General features: G+C 40.4%; 1 protein-coding gene across 7 annotated transcripts in view; it reads right to left on the bottom strand.

Annotated features, from left to right (window-relative positions):
• Positions 1–22,507, bottom strand: part of LOC136438753 (rhophilin-1-like) — a 36,214-nt gene extending 13,707 nt beyond the window's left edge. For 5 of the 7 annotated variants that reach the window (XM_066433666.1, XM_066433667.1, XM_066433670.1 and 2 more), the window contains exons 1-3: positions 20,346–20,584; positions 18,731–18,846; positions 664–792 (exon numbers count right to left, since the gene is read on the bottom strand). In XM_066433666.1, coding sequence (XP_066289763.1) covers positions 664–792; positions 18,731–18,846; positions 20,346–20,429 — 329 coding nt within the window. In that variant the 5' untranslated portion in view covers positions 20,430–20,584. Of the gene's footprint in view, positions 1–663; positions 793–18,730; positions 18,847–20,345; positions 20,586–22,386 lie in introns of those variants that run through there. The other 2 variants (XM_066433668.1, XM_066433669.1) reach the window with 2 other exon arrangements.
• Positions 22,508–23,743: the final 1,236 nt, after the last annotated feature.

The raw sequence follows: 23,743 nt of genomic DNA, 5'->3' as shown, positions 1-23,743 counted from the left end.
TCACCAGAAACCCCCCGGACAGCTGGAGTTTGCGTTATACAGACAAGCAAACTGGTACTATTAGTAAAGTCTTATTACATCAAAGAAGAACATGTGAAAGAACAAAAAGAAATAATTTATTGATTGATAGACCATGTTCTATGTGTTCAGTCATTTGTTCAACCGTCCTGATCACATATACATGTATTGAATGATTGACGGCAACTCTTTCATGCCAAACTTTTCTTTCACACGCTCCCATTAGTTATGGAGCACCCAGAGTATGTCCTCCATATCATCAGATATCAGGTACATTGCAAAAAAATTGGAGCTGTGCACCTAATTTTTGACTGTGGCTGTACCAGTGCACCTAGATATTTTTGTAGGCTATAAGGTAAGGGTACTATTGTACACTAGTACAGTATACAGAAAATACTCTTGAAATGTAAGTATCTTGACTTACTTCACTTTTAGACAGAATAGCTAAAATTACCCATTGTTGTATTCTACTTGATGTATCTAGTTAGCTATAGAATTACAGCGTTAAACTTGGTAATTTTGTTTTGCTGACATTCAACTTTATTCTATGTGGTACACCCAAAAGTTTTCTGTGCACCTAATTTTTTTGTCGGGTGCACCAGGGCACCTATTTCCAAAAAAGAATTTCAAGCCCTGCACACTGACCTGTCGCTCTGGTACACCTCCACGGAGCTGTTGAGGTCGGACAGTTCCTCCTTCAGCAGCTGCAGGTTGGAGTTGACGAAGCTGAGTTCCAGCGCTACGGTCTCCTTCATCTTCCTACTGTTACACGCTCTAGAAAATAGAAAACAAGGGGATGAATTTAGGGGCCATGTAAGCTGAGTTCCAGCGCTACGGTCTCCTTCATCTTCCTACTGTTACACGCTCTGGAACAGTGTTCTCGCCAGCGCCCGTCCTCCCGTCATTTGACGGGTTTTTGTCGCTCATGACGGACAAAATTTTTGCCCAACCCGTCATTTTTAATGGCCAAAAATAGGTGTGTAAAGATATTTAGACAGAGTTTAGAATTTGCAAAAGCTCCAGAGGATCACCGGAAAATCGCGACGAGGGCGATCTAGATCATTTCTAATGCCCGCCGGCGACAACCCCAGCCACACAAAGAGCGCCGTGGTGGATACTAGTATTTGGTGGCCGCCGAAAACTCGGCGTCATGCGCCGCCCTCCCCACAGTTTTGGCTGGTCGCATCGGGCTGACGTTTATTTCTGTTTTGTCCCTCTCGGTTCACCGTCAGTTATTGTTATCAAAGAAGCCTAAAAATTCAGAAATATTCCTATAGCTATCAGGCTTTCTGTAATCTGTAAAACATTATTAAAGTTTCAAGCCGCGGCGGCTGAGTTGAATGCGCTTTCTTCCCGTAAGAAATGGTAAACAGGCGTCAGATATTCTATTCCACCAATCACAGTGCGTCGTCTCCGTCGCGTCAAGAAATACCGACCAATGACATGCGAGTCTCGCTACTCGCGTGATTTCAGCTAAGCGTGAATTTGCGAGATGTTAGAGGAATGGCGGGGATCGCAAGGATCGCACGACGAAGCGGCTGTTTGAAGGCCTGAATCAACAACTTTTGAAGACATTCAGTGCAGTTACCGGAGAAATTAACCGTGGAAAACATGGGAGAAAAAAATGGACGTCTTTATGGCGTTCTTTCTCAAAGTAGGGTGTCAAATTTCTCATTATGTTCAATAAATACAGGGAGCATACGGGACATTGAGTGCTGAAAAATTTTAATTTTGCCGACTTATTCTGTGTGTATTTTTTGTAGGACGTAGATACGTAATAAAGTTTTGTTGTGCTTGATTTCCTTTTCTTTGCCGATTGTATACAACATAGAAATGTAGCTTGTGTGTGAACATTCGATCTTACCGCGATGATCGACGGCACGCCTCCCCCCAAAATTAAGCCTGAAACCCTTGTGTAATTTTTCACCGAAAGAGATGTCATTAAACTAAGCTTATTCTACCAAGAAATTTGCCCCTCAAAATGCAGGAAATAGCGTTTCAGAGGGTCTAGATTCCAAAATTTTCCGGGGGAGAATACCCCCGGACCCCCCTAGGATGGTCACGCCTCCGGCGCGACGCCTCGCGCCTTCGGCGCTCGATATGTTCTTCCCGACAGGAAAATTGAAATGACGGGTAAAAATTTCAGGCTGGCGAGAACACTGCTCTGGAAAATAGGAAACAACAGGATGAATATAGGGGCCATGTATTGATCAACAGAGGCTAGCAGAGGCTAGGGCAAGGGACAGGACTACATGGAGGATCCTCCTGGAAAGCAAGGGGCCAGGTTCTGGCCTGAGCACGTAGGCAGGCAGGCAGGCAGGTATTGATCAACAATTTCTTGTTTCCAAAAGTTCGGAAACTTAAATCTGATCAATAATACCTCCTTTATTGCTAATCATTTAAGAACAACAGACATATACTCAAGGGAAATTTCAACACTTTGCTGCTGTGACCTCTCTTGTAAGTGGCCCTGGTGCTCAACCCATGAATGTATGATCATAATAAACAGTCATTAGCCAATGTGACCACTTCTTGGTGGTCCCTTAAAGATAATTTGTCCCACCAACACAAATTAGGCATTATAGAGACCACCTGTCCACATGGATCAGATTTCATCACACCTAATTTTATCAACCCCCTGATTGACCTTTTGGGGCAGTTTTTACTGTACATTGCATTGAACTTACTATGTTGTTTTCAAGGGACCAGTAAGTGGTAAGCATTGAACTTCAAGAATGAAACCGCTAAGAGCATGATTATGTCATATCGGTACACCTCTGAGTTCTCAGTCGCCACTGGTGCATAACTGAGTAATGAGGCACATGGTGGTCTGTAATTGGGGCACTTTAAATATCCAAAGGTCAGACAAAATACCCTTGACTAATCACACATCCATGGCCATACACCATTAGTACCAACAGCTGATGATGTCCGGCTCTATCACAAGGGTCTGCATGTGTTTTTCTGTGAGGCGTAGTGAGCTATTTTGGTTTGTTCGTTTGTTCAGACCCTTGCAGTGCCTAGTGGCACATAGGGAAGCAAGTTTCTCACTGTTTCAGTAGCAGGGTGTATTTCTACAGGGAGGGTTGCTAGCCCTTCCCCTTAAACGTGCACAAGACACCTCCACGAACACAGGATCCTCATTTTATACCCCGTCCAAAAGACGAGTGCAGCCCCAACCAAGTTGTCATGACCCAAGATTGAATCGGGGTCTCCCAGTTAGCAACTAATTGGAACCAAGAGCTCTCTAAGTCAAAGTTAAGCATCATCGGGAAATTATTTGATAACCGCTGTTGGTTGCTTTTATTCTGCCCAGCTACAAATAAGTTATCCTGAATTCATGACATTTTAAGCGTTTTTAAGGTACCGGTATGACAGGTCGTTCAGTGTAATATAACACTGCGTGCCTGCAAAGCTGGTGTTATGCCGAAGGGCTATACAGCTATACTAGCTATACAGATACAGAGCCTTACGCGCCATACAACCAAAGCCATCCATACACGCAACATCCAACGCAAGTTCTTTGTTGCTTAGTAACTTCCTGTCATTATCAAATCCCTTAAGATAAGAGGCTTTTTCACATGCATAGGTTCCAAATCCTTTTCTTAATACATGTTCCATTACATAAAGTTTTTTTCACCCAAAAGGTTTCTAAAAATTTCTCTGATTTTCTCGCCTGATTTGTTCATTATTCAGCTCAGGGGTCTATGAAATATTAGGTATCATGGAGATTACAGTGCATTTAGAAGCACATTAGGGAAGAGTTCATGCTTGTTTGTTTGTTTGTTTTATTGGGATCTCCATTGGTGTTCAATTATTACAATCTTACACTATTCTTCCTGGAGTCCATTCACATTGATACATTAAAATCAAAATACAAGAAGAAAACATATAAAAATGATGGACAGTCATAACCAAGATCAAATTTGATACAAGACATCTACGATTGACAGACAGTAATGAACAAAATCAAATGAGATGCAATAAAAAGAGCGTGAGGGGTCAGAGGTCTTTCATGTCTAAAAGATAAACATGTCAGACCTCTCATGAATTTCTTACTTCAGTGAACTGTCTCGATCTTATCACGTCAATGTTTCCCAAACAGAAGATTGTCTGCGATCTTATCTGTTGACACCGCCATATCGATTACACACAGAAGTGGAAAATAAAGTGTCTTAATAAACTTCTACATTCCTTTAAAATAATCAAATTCTGTGAAAAGACTTGTATGTGGTACAGAGATACCGAAAACACTTTAATTCCATATTCAGGAAAAAACACAACTCAGAATATTTCTGTCCAACAAGTTGACAATATGACCCATTGTTAGTTTGACAGTTATACAATGAAATAGGCCAGGGTCACCTTTTATGGAGAATCTCGGTCAGCACTAATCAATATACAGTCAAAAGAATGAACAGCATTGAAACACCTGTTTTTTCGTTTGTTCGTTCATTCAGACCCTTGTAGAGCCTAGTGGCACATAGGACATAGGTTTTAGTAGCAGGGTAAATTTTCACAGGGAGGGGTTGCTAGCCCTTCCCCTTTAACATGCTCACCTGTTACGTGTAGGTGGGTCACCTGTTGGAACAACCAAGCGTGGGAACACAGACTTCCACATAAACAGTGCAAAACAAACAAACTGTCTACGCTAACATCAAACTGTACTGTAAGTGTACCCAAGGGGTCCCTTTCTGGCCCCCTTGAATTGAAAGACCTACACTTGATGTTTATCTACATGTATCATTTCCTTTGTACAAAACTTACATCACGAGAAGCAAGACACGTGTGTTTGGTTTTTAAGAAACAAGTTATGAAGATCAACTGAACTAAAGATTCAGATATGAAACAATAGTAACAAAACTTTAGACAAATTAAATTGCTAGACCGGGGCAGAGTCTAACAGTGTGTTTCTGCTCAGAACATATGAAAGAAGCCAAACATCCATAAAACAACTGTTTAAAAACATACGTTCATTGATACAAAAACAAAGGCCGGTGCCTCCAGGACATTTTTCACATACACAGAGTTCTCCTGCAGTTAGATAAGTGCTACTCCGGTGCCAAGAGCATGCCCAAAGTTCATCCAGGCCAGCCTGTGATGAGGAAAAGGCGCTGTTTACTGCATACTTCTGACATGACTACGCAGCTGCAAAGTTCGTTTGGTGGGTGTGTATTCAAAACTCTAACCTTTCTGCTGTTTCCATAGGCATAAAACCTGCTTTGAAGGGCTTTGAAAGAAACTTGTGAGGGATAGAGAAGAAATGTGGAATATTCACATTGGCATCTGAATATTCTTGGCTGAAGGCAAGTTTGAAAGGCTTCAAATTGATGGAATCTATCATCTATGTAAATGGACTGAACTAAATCCGTTGACAATTATCTTACTTGATTTAGTTAACTCTAAGACTTTTTCCCATTTTCAGACCATCCAAAGGACTAATAACCAATGCCATTATGATGGAATGAATATCATGACATGACAAATAAACTATACAATAATTGGTCAATATTGGGGGGCAAATACTGGTTAAACCTTTGGAATACTTCAAGTTACAATGACCACTTAAAATAGTAGAGTTGCATAGTGATATGCCGAGGAGATAGGCAGAGTACATTCATCAATGTGTCATGTGGATATGTACAATGTATACTATGTGTGGCTTGACTACTCTGGTATTCTAGCTTGCCAGACTCGCCGATCCAGAATTTGCCACGTATTTGTACCAAGACAATCATAATGCACCCCTTTAAGCCATTCTCATTATGTGAATATTGAATAATACTGAATCATCTGCTTCATAAATATATGCTTCTTGTCAGACAGTTCTAAAATCAATATGGCTTGTCTACAACTCATGATTCCAATCTGCAGTTTGTGCTTAACTCAATCTCTATCGATCCCCGATAAACATCCATGGCAAGGCCAATAAAGTACAAGTCGGCCTGCAAATGTGTAATGAAAAATCAATCAGGAATCAAATATCACGTAAAATGACTACATTTTTTATAGTACAACAATGCTCCAAATACTGGGTCCATATGCACTTTTGTAAACCAAGAATTGGAGCTGTGCACCTAATTTTTGACTGAGGGTGCACTGGTTGAAATTTGAGTAGAGCCCTGTATAATGGTATTGCAGAAGTTCCAACCATCTTAAACCATAGGCATTCCTTAGTATTTTAAGGCAACAGATAAAATATGATATGTTATTTTGAGAGATTTTGACAAACTTTTAAACAAATAGATATACTAAAGATATATACTAGTACGGTAACTTTTCTTTATCTCTAATCGTTTCATGGCAAAACATTTTCTGGCACTAGTATGTTTATAGGAATAGCCCAAGTTTAACTGAGTGGCTATTGTAAGGAAGAGGTAGAGTATTTTGGCAGTCTGCCATTTGGCAAGACATCAGGAATTCTGGAGAGAAGTGGGATAATTACTGTGCGGAGAGTGAGACAAAAACAAACTCCTGACCTGAACATTTCTAAACCTCAGCAGGTCTTGTTGCAGGTCTCTTGAAGTCTTTGCAGGAGAAACACAGGTGACATGGGATGCTATTATACTACTGTAAATACTTTTACTTTCGCAGTGGCTTTATTTCACTGGGAGGTTTTCAAGATGTTTAAATTCCTGGCTGAGAGATGTATTTGAAGTGTCTTAAATTAGCTGCAGAGAGGTCGCTTCAAAAACTGTGAAAATTAAACCACCGCAAAAGCCTTCAAGATATACAGTATATGTAGAACCTTTGGATATGGACCTTTCTAACTGAATCAAGCTATGAAATTTTAAGGAAAAGTATTAGCTTTCAGTGTTATAGATTTTTGTATAAATCTAATAACAACATTTGATCTCCTTTCAGCTTCAAAACACAAGCTACCTTGAGTAGTGGTGCGGATCGGTCCGGCCGGACCGGTTCCGGACTTGTAAAACGTTTCGGTCCGAGTCCAAAAAAACCGAAACGCTGAGAACCGGTTTTTGGACTTGTCAAAATAATTAGCACTTATGTACATATGTACATCCTCTGTTTGATTCTTAACTCTCTAAAACCTTCCATAAATCACGAAGTTTGCGATAGAAAAGACGCAAACATTTGTTGTTGGCTTCTGATATGGCCGCTATGGCCGCTATTGCCGAAATCAGGAAGTCTCACAACTCCTGGCGAGATCTGGGTGACGTCAAGGGAACCTAGCGATGTGATTGGCTTAGCCATGTCATGCGTTGGGGGACTTCCCCAATGGGCCCAGTGGCGGCCATGTTTGACCTGAGATAGAGAGAAGAAGCTTTGTTTTGCGGCCTTTGCCTGCAGCCCGGGAACATTGCGTGTCACAGGGTACAGGTCAGGTAAACACAATGCCGGCAGTATGTGAGAGAAATGATCCGGTGTGCCGGGGGCGTCAAAATATATTGCAAGGCTCTTGAGACGCCACCAGAGACAACCCGACATGTAGGTCACCACGCTGATTAGAGAGCATACTAGTACTTTTGTTCTGAATATACACGTTGTTCTGACTGCAGACGTGTTTTTGTGTGAATCTTTCCCTAGTTTAGAGAATTTAGGGGGATTAACAATGGTAACAGCATCAGTCACATAATGTGACGGCAATGTTTGGTGCCGGACCGGACCTTACAAGTCCGGACCTGAACCGAAACCTCTGGACTCGAGTCCGGACCGGAACCTGAACGTGGGTTTCGATCCGCACCACTATAATGAGTACCTTCCCTTCTTTGATTATTCTAATCATTTCTCCTTTGTATGACAACTGCTTCAAATGTAATTTCAGAACACCACAAAAACTTAGCCTCCTTCGCAGACTTCCTATGAACAGCGGTGTTTATATTGGGGGGGGGGCAAGGTTCTCTTAAAAGGAGTTGTGTAGCCAAGGGAGTTGTGTAGACGAGGGACGACGCTGTTCATATCTGTGGATATGAACAGCGTCGTCCCTCGTCTACACAACTCCCTTGGCTACACAACTCCCTTTAGAGAACCTTGCCCCCCCCCCCCCAATATAAACACCGCTGTTCATAGGAAGTCTGCGAAGGAGGCTAACAAAAACTCAGTTTTTCCGCCTACCACAATATAAAACCACAACAAAAGCAAAGGTATCTATACAGTACTGTAAATGCATTGAACTACGCATGTTTGTTTTTTTGCGGTAGAGAGAAAATGGGGTGCTCGCGGTGGTTTTAAGTTCGTGTTTGAAACAATAATAACGCTACAGTTGTTGGTGGGCAAAAAGTTCTGTTCTGCGTTTTAAGTTCGTGCTGAAGAGTTCACTGCGAAAACCGTGAACATAAAACCAACGCGAACATTTCTGTATTCACAGAATCAACTTTCCCTTTCCAAGATCAGCAGGCCAACAGACCACAGACTCCAAAGACGATAGTGGTTACCCACAGAGATGATAACAGTATTTGCAGATCTCTCTGAGAGTTGGTAAGGTTCCACCGAGTACATAGATTATAGGCTGCACATAGTGGAGGTTACACTGGGGTCAATACATTAGTGGATTTGCCGGCAGAAAATTACACACCGGTCTATAAAGATGTTTCACTACTTTGGATCTACAGGAAGAGACACTATTGTACAAATGTAATAACATATCATTAGGAAAATAGAGAGTACCACATGGTGTTTTTCATATAGCCCGAGGTACCAGCCCAACCATGGATCACCCGATGAGCAAACATACGTCAATGCGAAATGCACCAGAACATTTGGTATCCTCACACCAAAAATTGTAACGTAAGTACATCAATTCCAATGTCCGAATCTGGTAGTTAAATTTTTGAAAGCGGTGCACGGACTGCACACAGAGCACACGAAGCGCAGTCAAGTTATTCTATGGAAGTCCGTGTGATACAAGTAGAGGCCCCTAGCATATACCGCAAAAAACAAACCGGTCTGAACACCCGTATCAAACGTGATCACAGCCCAAGTATGACATAAATGGTTTTCTGCTATGAAGACATGAGTAGCATTTTTGAGCACTGCTCTTTATCAAATGATTATGTATATATATGATTTTAGTTACACCTTCAATGTGTCACATGTCTCAGTGAACATTGTATATTTCAAATTATGTCATGCTTTGTGTTTTGTTCTCTTCTTTATCATGGCACAGACAAGTTTTCTTTGTTCTTCTCCAACCAGCACCTGTTACACAATCCAGGGTTTTTCCTGTGTTCTAGTGAGAAGTGACTCAAACCTGTTACCAAACATGGTTAGACATGGCAGCTGATGTTATGGCTGTTAGGGTCTCCCCTGAGACAAACAAGCCCATTTTCCTTTCAACTTCAAGTATCAGACACTGGAGTTCTTGAGAAAGTCTTGAGGACCAAGACCTCTCTGAAGATGGTGGTAGGTCAAGACTCGAGTACTATTAGCATGTTTTCTTAAGGGTAAACATACCTCTTTGAAGGAGGTAAAACATAAAACAACCATTATTGTGCACTTCTAATCTAAGACATCTACATATTCCATTCATAAATTTCCACTTATTTTTGCTAACATTTGACAGTAGACTATAGAAGCTGCATACTATTTCTTGATTCTATTACTTTGGTTATAATTATTTTTGGGTATTGAATTTCAACAAGTTTACATGCGGCCAATTAGTACAAACTAGAGGGCCCAAACTCACGTCACTTCTTCACAAGTCCAAGAGCCACCCAAAAATCACGACCAGAGCTGGTCTAGAACACCAGATATCAAAACTGGAAGTTCGGGTGCAGTACCAAAGCAAGCCACTAGGGGGCGGGCCCCATAAATTGTGAACTAATCATTTCCAGTTTTTGTTAACAACTAATTATAACTAACCAACACACCAAATATAAAACCAATCCATCCAGACTTTTTTTAGTTTTCTTGGCGACAAACACACAAAGGTTACCTAAAATATACCCTTCTTGGCAAAGGTAATTAAATGTCTGCCAACATATTCTAGCACAAAACAAACTGCCTTGTGGTATGTTCCTTACAGGCTATCGTTTTCACATTACCACAGCTCTTGCTATGCTAATGGTGATACTACTTTGTATACTGTAACACTATCTGCACGTCCCCATACATGCAGCAGGCAGTGTTTGACAGTTGTTGAGCTGTTAGCCTACACAAGCCACAGGCATATTGTTTGCAGGGTCAGTTCGTGACTCCCCCAAGTTCTATCAGCACACTGGCAAAGCCACTAGCACACTCTCCAGATAAAGGGTAAGCTCTCCAATCCTATTTCTGAGACCCGAGAGTTATTCCTGTGCCATGGGAACCCTCAAAGACTGTAACAAAGGCAATCCTCCTCTTCTTGTGAGGTACCTGACCTCTCAAGTTCATTTCTAAGACATTGGCTGCCATGTGATCGGTATGGCATGACTACCGACAATAGCTTGATCTTGATGACATACAAGCTCTAGTCTGGCTAAGACCAAACAACCTTCACTGTCAAAATGCACCCCAAGTCATGAATTACAAATATTCTGAATTCAACAATCTCCATTTAGATAAACATTTGCAACTAAATTTCCAACATTTTCAAGTCATCTTTTACATTTCCTTCGTTGGCCAACAACAAGCTGCACAAAGTCCCCTAGTTTTTGGTAGCCTGCCGAAACCTCCCCAGCCGTAGAATGTAAAAAGAAGTGCACATAGTTCAAGACATCACATCACAACACAACAAAGTCACATTCATGCGCTGAGTGTAATATAATAAGGTAGATTCAACGTATGATATAGAAAAATGACCAAAAAGATTGACTTTGTTTTAACATTTTGCTCAGTGAGATTCTACAAATAGTACAATACGCCCCTTCAACAGAAGAGCAAATAGGCAGTGAAAATTACTGTAAAACATGTGCGAATGTTAAGTTCAAAATTAGCTCTGTCATCTCCTTGGATTAGACTTATGAAAGATTATATTGGAGAGTCAGATGTAAAGTACTACACAGTAATCTCTTTATCATCCATGTTCCCGTAGGATGAGGGAAGGTCACGCACTGACGTCCCCAGGACCTGCTTGTTAAATGTGCAGCAGATGTCGGGATCACAGGGGAGCCTCTGAGCACTTCACGACCCATTACACATGCTTTCAAGGTTAATGTGAATCTTACAAGGTCACCACAGGAAGGAAGGAAATTGGGCCAGTAATCACACTTGTCAGCCTTTCTGTTCCCTTTGTTCCGTCTTAAGTCTCATGTTCTTTTATTATATTCACCTTGAATATTCACCATCTTAAGGCTCTACTTCTAGATCTCAATTTCCAATATATAAACTATAATTTTGAATGAAGTTTGTTGAAAATCTATTGTTTGGTATTTCATATCTGTTGAAGTTTCAGCCTGTTATAGGCAGACCTGGCCTGTGTGTGTGTTCAGTGTGGGATGCTCTACTTCTAGGTCTCAGTTTCCAATACAAAATTATCATAAACTATAATGTTGACTGAATAAAGCTTGTCGAAAATTCAAATTGTTTGCTATTTCATATCTGTTGAAGTTTCAGCCTGCTGTAGCGAGACAATTCTGAGTATTGTTCAGTGTGGGATGTTTTTTATCAGGCCCTGAGCCCAGACCTGTTGACATTTCCTGCACAGGTTCATGATCTAGGCTAACCCAAACAGACCAGACTCAACAATGGGAGCTTTCACAGTCCTGGTGGCTAAGGTGACCAGTCAGGTCTGGACAGTACAGTGCCTTGTTAGCCCCTGTCCATTGTTAAGGGTGGTGAGAGAGACCAAGGAGGTTTACAGGTGAAGCAGAAAAAGTGTGTAAGAAAACAGGAAAATAAAAAATAATAGGAAAGGAATAATAGGAATAATAGGAAACCTTGTTAGGCTCTGTCCATTGTTAAGGGTGGTAAGAGAGACCAAGGAGGTTTAAAGGAGGTTCACAGGTGAAGCAGAAAAAGAGTGTAATAAAAACAGGAAGTCATGGGACTTGAGAGAAAGGAAAGAAAAAGGGAAAGAAGACTGCTGAATATAATTTTCATACCAACGATAACACCAGGCGAATATGCAATTTCCTTTCCAACAAATCTTTTAACTTTTAAGCCCGATACATGTAACGTTATGTTTATAATCAAATCACAAGCAGATATGACATACAATAAGACCATACATATAAATATGCCTTCCAGTCTAATTAACTAACTCGTAGGTTGACATAAAACTTGTTCAAGCCAGCAATTGACCCCTTCCTCCTCTTATTACCACTTGCTAGGCTGCATGGTCCTTGGCTTTTGTTTCCGCTTTTTCTAGTACCACTGTAGTCCGGTGTCCTCTTTGATTTCCACCATTCTGGTTCTCTTCCACATGGTCTTGGGTTTGAGCATATGTCGGAGTCGGAAGCACATGCTCTTTTAGGACCTTTAACAAGGTCAAGGTGGTCTGACTTACAGTTATTAATTATAATCATAAAATGGTAAAATATAGGGCTTCTATCAATTATGGTGCTGTCTAAATGACTCTTTCCAGCTGTAAGGTGGCCAGTGTTAAGTGATCCGTATACTGCCTCTTGCAAAAACATCAGAAGTCCTCCAAGAACAACAGTCAGCTTTGTACTTCAGACAGAACAGAAAAACAGCCTGTAATGTTATATGGGACACACGGTCTTCACTGTTAAGTAATCAGCAGCTGTGATCTGGTGCTATAAATGTACTGTGTGTCCTACCTTGTACGTACTTGTGCAAAAACAGTCAACAATGTCACACTTTGTACGTAGAAAGTCTGTACAAAGCAGCCAACTTGTTTTAACTCCCATAACATGTCCCAAATGCTGAGTGGTAAGCAGATAAAGCAGTATGTACCATTTTTAAAGTCTTTGATATAACGGACAGCCTCACGATCTACCGAATGCAAGGCAAGCGCTCTACTCACTTGGCCATCGTACCAAAATACATATTATTCACTGAGAGAAAAATATAGAATAGTTATTCTTGACCATGAAGGACCTTCATACCTTTACAAATACACGCAAGATTCCTGTATAGTACAGGTATGTAAATATGCCTTTGAAGTTCTACCAAGCATAACAGTCAATACTGTAGTCAATGCAGGATGTGTACGACCTGTTTGACATGTGCTACAACAGTACAGTCACTTCCCATGCTTGCTTCCTTCCCCTGGCCGGAAACATGAACAAACAGAGCTGATTGATATATGGCACCCCTCTGAGATATTGGCAAACAAACTGGGTATTGAGAGCTCAATGATGGCAATATAATGGGGTATGCACTTGAAATGCTTACAGGGTATAGATAAAAGTATCCAGGTAGTAGGGAAGGGAATAGAGATACAAATCTGCACATTCAAAATGGATTTAAAAAATCATTCATTCCTTTTGACTTGCAGTCCCGAAGAAAGCTGTTAGAGGGTCCAAACTCACATCACTTTTTCCTGAGCATAAGAATTCTCTAAGAATTAAAAATCATGAACATGTATCAATTCAAACAGAGGCATTATAACTCATGGTTAAGGGCAGACACAGCCTATAAAATCCCCAGTCAGTAATTCACTCATGACAACATATAACAGTCTAAAAGGCCCAGGGGCATAAAGACAGCTAACATCAACACAAAGTTAAGTGCTTACACTTTAGAGAACACAAAGTTGAACAAGTCTGGTTTCCTTCACTCACACCTACAACTGATCAGGGATCTGAGAAACACGGCTTGTTTAGTCTGCTATCTTTTACAACACAACTCCAAACCCTCGGGCTAGTGTTTAGAGCAGAGTTTCCACCAAGCTTGGTTTACAATTACAGTGGCCTTGAACGTTCTTCAAGAAGTCTTTGTAATTTAATAAAGTGCCCATGGAAGACACGCATGAGACACAGCGCTGTAAATGACACAACAAGGAGCGGAATTTCCTGAATACCTGGCCACATACAAAGGGCAAGTACTAGCTTCATTATGAAGAACATACCAGAACAAAACAGAACCCAAGAGCACGAAAACAACCTCTATAGAAAACAAAGGCATGTCTACAAATTTTGGTGTGTATTCTTTTCCTTGACCACATGTCCCTGTGTAACAATGGTTTGAGAGGCTGCTTCTACATATTTAATGAGGTTCTTTGTCTTGCCATGAAGAATATAAACATTCAATCCATGTTAACAACGTAATCAATCATGAAATAAATGGACAGTTTTGAAAATACAGGTGTGTTGCACTGTCTCATTCAAATGTTGACACCATTTCAATTACAATTTCCTTTCAACTAGTAGAAATTTGAACGGCAAGATCTAAGGACAGCCTGTGTAAACTTAAGACTTTTGAAGATCTTTTGAGGCCAGACATTTTTCACAGCTGACTACATCTTCACATGTGCTGTCAGTCGGAAAAAGCAAGCTCAGCGAAAAAGAAAACACATTTTTTCTTTTTCATGTCAATTTTGACCAATGTTTTTATAACTTAAGATATCATTGCTTTCCACACAAACCTAATAAATGCAGGATTTTCTGACTTTACAAAAACTTAAATAAATACAACATTGATAGGCAAAATGCTTCTTGTGCCTGGGATCCAAACATGGCGAACCTCCATTGTGTTTGGACCTGTGCAGTGCACGGAATGTCACCTGTTACAAGCTTGAATGGCTATTCATTGTGCATAATATATTACATTGCACTTTGTGAGCTCTGTACGGATATCTTACATTGAGACATTCTTTAGAGCAGGAAGTCTAAGGAAAACATTTCAGCTGTTAGGCATTGTAGTTGTTCCTTTTTCTTACTGTGGGAAAGAAAAACCTTGCTTTATACTCGTTTGTGTGTACAAGCTCTGAGGCTTTTCTGGCTGCAATACTGCAAATTCAGTTAGTTTTTGGGTGGCTTTATTTCAGACTAGGAGAAAAAAAAAGGTTTTTGCTGTGAGTTTTAATTTCGCAGTTGAAATGATTCTGTCATACAGTAGTCATACAAAGCAGACATATTCTCAGTGTCATGAATTTGTGGAGGAGAGGTCACTACTAAAATTAAAATACGGCAATAGTATCACGGTTTACAGTAACCTGGGAAAAGCAACAGCCACTTACCCACAGTAACATGGCTTGTTTAAAAGCGTGGGTAAGAATTTTGTTTCATCAAGTAAGCAGAGCATTTTTGTTTAACACAAATCTATCCCACTTCTCAGCTAAACATTTGCCAACATACAATTGCCGTGGCAAAGCAAAATATCATTTGCAAGAAATCAGATACGGCAATGTTTCATAACAAATGTTACATAACACTAGCGATTTGAGCTGAGTGCTCTTCTGTACTATACCATACCATACAGGGTGAACAAAAAGGTACTTCAACTGGTGCCCTCTCAATTCCAGCTGCACCATACATCGTGCGTTATTGCCTCCATGAAAAATGGTGGTTATGTTCTAGGCAGTGTGTGTGTATGTGTGTGTGTGTGTGTGTGTGTGTGTTTGTCACCAACAATAGTTGGTTTTATCTTAGGAGTGCTGGTAGGTTGTGACAAAAACTGGGAATGATTAGATTTTATATTTCATGCTCACTTCATAACTTATTCATAGCTACATATTCAGTTAGTATCAATTCTGCCAAATTTATTGTAACCCATATATCATGGTACCAAAGGGACTCTTAGAGACCCCAAAAGAAGATAGATGTCCACCACTGGCGTAAGATTTAAAAATCATCAAAGAAACCACCTGTAAGGTGAGTGTTTATTACCTGTGCAAAGGTGGGTCACTCCCATTGTTTACATGACAGGTGTGTCACAGCATACGCAGTTTACCAGCTTCAAATATACATACCGACGTGCGTCAAAGCAAACACCATGTGTACCCAGGGCAAAAATAACTTTGCAAGGGGTAAATTCCACCTTTGGCCACTGACTTTTTTCCTGTACTCTTTCAGTAACATTATGGTTTTCTCACATGTATTGATATTTTGGTGTTCAAAAATTAGTTTTTCCCTTGAACTATCAGAGAGTGGAACTAGTTACTACCGAGTACAGTAGAGGCATCCTCATAAGATAGCTTTAACAATGCTTGAAGTCAGATGTGCAAAGGTCAGGTGTAACAGGTCGTTACCAAAGCATGGTCATACTGGCTAAACAGATACAGATATTGGTCATCATATAATATCACAGAAAGACTGAGGTCTAAAATGAGATGGGTTTTTTTTGTTCTTCAATCTTTGCAATAAACTGGAGCAAGTGTACACAAACATTTGCCAAAATTGCCCCCATCAACAAATTATCCTGTGATTAGGAAGAGTCTAGAAACAAGTCAGATTAGCTTTGGTAATTGAGCCAGAACTGAAAAGAAAAGAAGGTCTGTCTTGTTTTGATGACAACAAAAATTATCAAGGTTATAGGATTTGTCTAGCCCTTCCCCAGGATAAATGTAGGATGGAGTTTGGTGTGCCATAAGGACATTGACATGGTTCCACCCTCCTTAAGTCTCATCATGCAGAAGTAAAATGTGTGAGACATAACCTGGGGGGGCTTGCTTGAGCCAGATAATTACACATAATGGCAATGTGTCATCACAAGCCGCTGATGTGCTGCAAGTCATTGTTTTCTTAGAGCATGTCACTTCTTATCTGATGTACAGATACAATAGGTACAATACAGCCACACTCCAAAGATTGAACGTAACAGGACTTTTTTTGGTAAAGACAAGGACGATCATATGTTGATCACACAAGAGACCTTTCTACCATGTCCTTGGGACAAGCAATCAAGAAAACGTGTTGTTCTGGTAGGCTGAACAGTGAACATACTACCTGTCACATTAATCTTAAAGACACCAAGGACAATATGGAATATGGGAGACACAATGCAACTTTCATTAATTTTTTTTCTCCATTTTAAAGCCATACCTGCAACTTAGGATAGAAATTGAACTTTGTTCAATACACTTTTCAAAAAGAGTAGGGGTCCATCCCAGTGTGAATGTATCAAACTTTACAGTCTGGTCTTACGTAGCTTGTACTTACAGTGCAAAACTTGTGGGCTAGGCCTAAAGGCAGTTGAGAGCCATGTTAATACTTGTATGAAAAAACAAAGATACCATAACTTTCAGGCAAAAGATATCTTCCGAACAATTGCACGAAACAAAACTAAAAAATTTGACGATCTACTGCCATTTGAACAAATTCAACATTCTCGAACTTAAGCTTCGCATTTTTGTGGTCAAACCTGACCTCTGAGTTTTGGCAGAGACAGAAGAGAGCTGTGCCAAGAATGTGCATATCTCTAACATGGCCTCAGCAGGTGACTCCAGCCCTGTCACTCACAACTCGCCTAATGCCTGGGGCCTGGCTAAGGGTTTTTGTTTTACCCCAAAAGCAACCTGTGCATCATGCAACAGATGACATCATAGGTTATAATTATCTTCTTTTTTCCTTTTGGGGATCATAGAATTCTCTAGAAAACACAAGGAGGCTGTGTACTTTTTTTTATAGTGAACCTATCACTGATAGTATCTGACATTTTGACTTGTCGAAGTCAGAAGGTTTGTACATACCCATTTGGAATCTTCTACAAATTACAATACATAGCCAGGTAAGTGGAGTGACAAGAATAGACTATACTTTTGTTCCTTGCGTTATAATCTAGGTTCTAATCTGAGATCTGAAGATGGCCCCCTGTGGCAAGGACTGCAGGGTTTAGCTGGTGTCCCATTCACTCACCTGTATACATCACAGGTACCTCCCAACTTAGCACACCTGTCCTCTTGACTACAAACAAGTAAACAACAAAATCGCAAAGGGGAAAATGTGCTAGTTACCAGGACCTATCCCGTGAAAACCTCCTTTTTTCTCCTACCGTGAAAGTAAATGAATTTACGGTAACATTCCCTACAAGGGTGTTGACAGGTCAGAGACATAAAGCTCCTATTCAACACACCTGTTTAGAATCATCCCTTAGAATCCTGCATAGAATTTGGGGGAACAGATTTAAACCTCCTGTAAACACAGAAATCCAAACTTTGACCATCTAAAGTACTTGAACCTATCAGATATACAAAGGCAGTCGATGTTAAGAGTTAAGAGAGAATTCCGTACCTAACTTTTATACAAACTTTAGTTTAAACCTGTTCACAGTGATTTTATTTAAACACCTGCTAAAATATTTCACCTGTTGAACGACCACTTTTAAAATGTTTCTTCTTCAAAGAGAAGAAAAGAGGCCAAGCCAACGCCTTCTTGCAAAGGCCACCAGAATAGGTCTATACTAGAAAGCAATGCTGTGAACCGTTCACTGCTATTGTGAAGTCTACAGGTGTTTGATACATGCCAAGAATAGGATAATCACAATTTAAGCATGGAGATTTGTAACTTCAATATCAAGTTGAAGTATGCTTTCAAAATGGTCAGGAAACACTCTTTTGAACGACCTTCCAAAGGATTTATCCTAACTTCCACCAAACTATTCCCAATTGAATGTTACATCAATGCTTGTCACATTCACAAATGCAGTGATACCCTTGGTATGTAAGAAGCTGCACAATCTACACCTGACAGACAATGGTTGGACTGTTAACTATCTAACAATGTCACAAAAACCTACATTATCTCAGAAAATTCACTTTGACCTTCAAAGTTCAAACAATTAAAAGGACATTGTTGGTACGCGACCAAAGGCTCATTTTGGAATAAAAATTTTGTAAGGTTTAGTTTATATGTGTCATGGAATAACAGTGCAATTGCATGAGCAAAAACTACATAAGTTCATAACTGTCAGGGTTAGGTGTGTTTATTACCTGTACAAGTTCTCTGCACCGGCCCGCATCCGCATCTCCTTGTTGATCTGGGTGTTGAGGACGCTCCGTCTGTGCTGCAGTCGACCGCGCTGCGTCTGGTTCAACGGATTGGAGCCCTGCGAAGCACAAGAGCAAAAATTGGTGTCCACGACTACTTACAATACACATGATTGAATTTGAAGTCACTGGGATATATACTGTAAAGGGGAAAGGTTTGTGGTTGTTGTATGATCACACTTTTCACAGCGACGTCTTCACCCCGAACTTAAAACCACTGTGAACGATTTACAATATTGCTTCTGCTAGATACATTTGTATGGTACGTTGATGAAGGTTTTGTATGGTGTTTCATCTGTACATTTTGTTGGCATGCTAGCTTGGCAGAAGTGACCCAAAATAGCCAGCTTTTCTGCCTACTTTAAACTATTAGATGGGACAGGGTGAAGGTGAATAATAATGTTACAGTTACTTCTGAAATATCAAAGGCTTGTTACTTCAGTAACCTTTCTTAACAAGGTGTGGCAGCTAGTCAACTGACAGTGGTAATGATAGGGCACAAACCCAGCACAAGGACTTCAAAACAATATTTACCTCAAGATATTTCAACGCTAATCATACCATTCATACTCATAACCAGCACACTCTAACTCAATGTTAAGTATCGTCGGTATATTATTTGTGAAGCATAATTGGTAGCTTATTTCTACGTAGCACGTTAGCTTTCCTGAATTCATCGTTAATTTCGAATTATGTTAATTAAGTTTTTTAAAGGGCCCACTTTCCACTCTAGCAATTGTATCACACAAGTTATCATGTGTACCATTTTATATGTGTAAATAAATATCCTTCCTGTATTATCATTGCACTGATATATATAAATCAAAGAGCAAATGATTGCAACACTTACACAGAAACCACAGCAAGACAAAACAAGTTACTATCAGACATTGTGCAAGCCCTACATCACACAACACAACACATACCTGCATAGATAAACAAGCTAAATAGGTGTTCTATTGTGATACAAACAGTTTATCACACATTTTCATGATCTCTATTGGACAAATAAATGGCAACAAAGCATGCAAATCAACAGATTATTTTCTGCCATGTTTGCACTGCAATCTTCTAAATTTTTCCTCATTGTGCACCGCAAATAGCACATTTCCATCTGTCCTTTGTGATACAAAATTGTTGACATTCCTCCACAGATGGCCCATTCTGAGTCTGTTTTTTCCTCCACGTATTCCAGAGTTTATGAAATTCCAGACGCACCACACCCAGTTTTTACTGATAACTTAACAACCTGCGGACTTTGTGTTCACTGACCCAGGTTTAGTCACTACCTGTTGTCGTGTAGTGAGTCAATATCCGATCTGAGGTTTTCGGTGTCCACCCACCGACTTATCCAAGCGTTAGGTGCTGTCTCCAAACTCTCTAACCCTATTTGCAACAAGTTATCGTAGATGTGCGAATGCTAGGCATACAGGGAAAATGTTTAAAAGCACACATATCATGTAGATCGCTAAAAACACACTCCCCCCACCCTTCCTTTAAACCGTGTCATCTTGTGAGGTTCGTCGGAAGCCCTCGCCTTGTATTCCCGTAGACATACCTTCCGGAACGGTCGGTGACCGTTTGGCGGGCTTTTCTCTCCCGTCTCCTCTTCTATGCTCCCGTTCACTATGACATCTGTCATGGCGCTGTCTTTCCACCGCTAGACGGTCTCGCACGGATCCAAATGTTTTTGATAGGTGAGAATTTGTCAGTTTGTTGAGAAACTGTGACCACCTTGTGCCGTGTCCACAAACCTTTAGCTGGTATACGTGCTACACCCTGCCGTGCTGACGTCACGGACCACCACACACCGGGAATGTGGAGGGGTTTCTTTTCAATGAAGTAATTCCTTTATGGAACATTTTCTGATTTTTTAAAACAAATTCTAAGCAAATCTATTTGTGATGTAAAATATAGATGGTTCAAAAAGCAGTTTATTCCCTTACTTTCCTTTTTTTCTTGGAAACTAAAAAACGATAAAAATTGTCTTCCTTTAGACTGAGTGGCATAGTCTTCAAAAGTCGAAAGGTCAAATATCCCAGAGGCTCACGGGATAAAAGACGTTTTTGGCAACTGCACAAAGGGCAGGGTTAGACGCGTCAGGTTACTCCCTGACCCAGTTGTAATGTTTTATCTGGAACAGTTCGTGGGAAACCTTCCGTCGGTCGTCAGCGACGTCAATCATTCGCTCCAGCGGCTCCTGTTCGTCAGCAGGTGTAATCAATGACACGTTTTGGGATGGAGACGGGGTTGACGACCGCAGAAGTTTGACGTCCAGGTCCTCATGTGGGCCAAGGAGGATTCAAGGAGGGTCTATATGAGAACCCCCTTGCGTGGACCAAGTATTTGAAGCTCATTGGGTGGACAACATTTCGAAGTAAGGAAACACAAGGAATGCCCAACCAATGTTTCTAAAAGATTATTGTTGGAGTTTTAGAATGACGAAAGTGGCAAGGATGTCACTTCATCAGTAACTGTTTCCACGGAAAAGTGCATCACTAATTCACAATTCAATAAATAAATAGATAGATAGATAGATAGATAAACCTTAACTTTTACATCATTATCAACATAATTGTCTTAATGATACCAATGTTTTTCTTTCATGTCATGCTTACACTATTCTCGGCTTTGTGGTGTCGTGTAGAAGGCTGCAGTGAACAGTCAAAACGTAAGGCGTCGCTTTAGCAAAGTATTGAAATCCAGTCACAGGCATTGGGTCAACTTCAACCTCTAAGCAACGAGCTCAAAGGGATGAAGTTACATCAATCTAGTCGGTGTTTTGCGAATAGCACAGATTATTATTTTCTGATGAAGCTGAGGAATACCACATTCGTGTTTTAATGCGGTGACTGTAGTAACTACATACGCACATTTGAGTTGTATTACCAAGGAGGTTTTATATAAAACATCCTTGGTATTACATAAATCAAGGACATTATCCTTGCATAAATCAAGACCTTACGTGTATCTTATCTTATCTGAAAAGTTTCAACTTGTATATCCTTATATAACGTTATCTATTCTGTGGCTCTGTAATATAAGTTAGTGTACTTGAGTGCAGCGCTCTTATGTCTATTTCTTTGTGTACCGTGCTCCTACTAGAAATCTTTTTAAAAACTACATATACGCGTTAACCCTTTTGTCATTGTCTCTAATGCGAATAATCAATACTTCCTGAACTCATGACTGAACATATAGAATATAAGTACCACTCTCGTTTCATGGGAGTGTATAGCAACAAGAGTATTCAGGTAAATATTTAGCCTATCGAAAGTTATTTATCATCCGTTGTATTCCACCTGCCATGCCAAAAAAAGAAAACAGTGCGTTATCATAGGACCCCGTCCTGTCTATGGTTAAGTTGAGCGTTATCATCATTTATGGCAATCAGTACATATTTGCCAACATTGAAATGGAACGGACAGTTGACAACAAAATTTGACTATCAAGTACGAACGCCGTTTCATGCATACAGTTGACAATAGCAAGAAAGGCTGCTGTTTCCGTATATCAAGGAGTAGATCCTTTTCTTATAAATTTACGCATATATCCTGCTAATCAAGTACGAGTAGCACGTACAAAGAAAGACACAGTACCTGCGAGTCGGCCATACCGTCTGGAGCAGCGGCAGCAGCGCACATCTTGTGAGTGATCTTGTAACAGACCCTCGTACCTTTGGTAATACAGTGTCAAAGACTGACAATCAGAGGCCGCTCATGAGAAGTTATCTTTAACAGGTTGTCGCTGTGGAGTTCAGAGAGCAGTTACTGTGACTGTGTTTAAGTACAAAGTACAGGGAAGTACAAACAAATCAGTCGTAAATGCCGCGACTAAATCCCACGTTCAAACGGGTCACTCCCCTCCCTGGATTGTTGACTCGGTCAACACAATTGCAAGGGACTGTGACAGATTCTTTATGAACACCATTGACATGTTTGCAGTTGTGTCTTGTGAGATGGCATCACATGACTGTACTGCCATCAAGGTGCTTTCAAGATTGCCATTCCAGATCGATGTGTTTTCACTTCGTCTTTTCAGATGGCTGGATCATGCGAAAGACACTTTAATATTTTTATCACTATCTTAACGTGAATGTACTTTCTTTATTTCAAACTCTTACCATCAACGGTTAGAAGAGACTGATGGCATCGCCGAATTTTCCTGCCTTAATACATCATTACATGACGTCAATGGCACAGAGACTGACTACATAACTTTCGCGCATACAGCGAGCAGTGGTCATCGCTCACGAAGGTTATCGAGTGAGTTTTGGAATGAGTGCAACGAGATGGGCGTCATCGCCGCTTACAAGCGCCATTTAGCGATCACTTGATCAACTGCAATATGATTGTGAAAGACCAGAAAATAGACGACGGGAAGGACAGATTGCTGTCTGTTTTAGAGCTGGTTGGCAATTGGATAAAGGAGGACCTTTATTGGATGCATAAGTAGGCCATTTCTGCAGTGGAATTGTAACCTGTATCTTTTTTCTGTAGTCTTGAACTCAATAATGACATTGTATATGTGGAATACTGCCAAGATAAGACTTGTTGATATTCAGCAGCAAGAATAATTAATTAGAATAAAGAAAAAAGATGTTAAAAAAAGAAAGAATGTTGTGACCCGGGATCGAACCCACGACCTTCCGCATCCAAGGCTTGTTTGCTATTGATCTACCCGTCAAGCTATTGCACCGTTTCCTTGATTGGTACTGATTCAAATGTATTCCTGTGCTTCCTGTAAATAAGAGACAATTGACAGGAACATCATACCAATAGATGCTTTTCATTGACGTCATAATAATTATAATTTGAACCCCACGATGACCATGTTGGAGGATAATTGGATTCAGCAAAATCATTTTCGTGTGTTTTACATAATCTCCAAGCAGCTTTATCTCCAGATTTTCATTTGACGTCATCTTGACATCTGCGCCATGCATGTTGCATTGCA

The sequence above is a fragment of the Branchiostoma lanceolatum genome, chromosome 7 (genome assembly GCF_035083965.1).
Source record: "Branchiostoma lanceolatum isolate klBraLanc5 chromosome 7, klBraLanc5.hap2, whole genome shotgun sequence".
NCBI lineage: Eukaryota > Metazoa > Chordata > Leptocardii > Amphioxiformes > Branchiostomatidae > Branchiostoma > Branchiostoma lanceolatum.
Note: the sequence above shows the minus strand (reverse complement) of the source record. Positions and strands in the feature narration are given on the sequence as shown.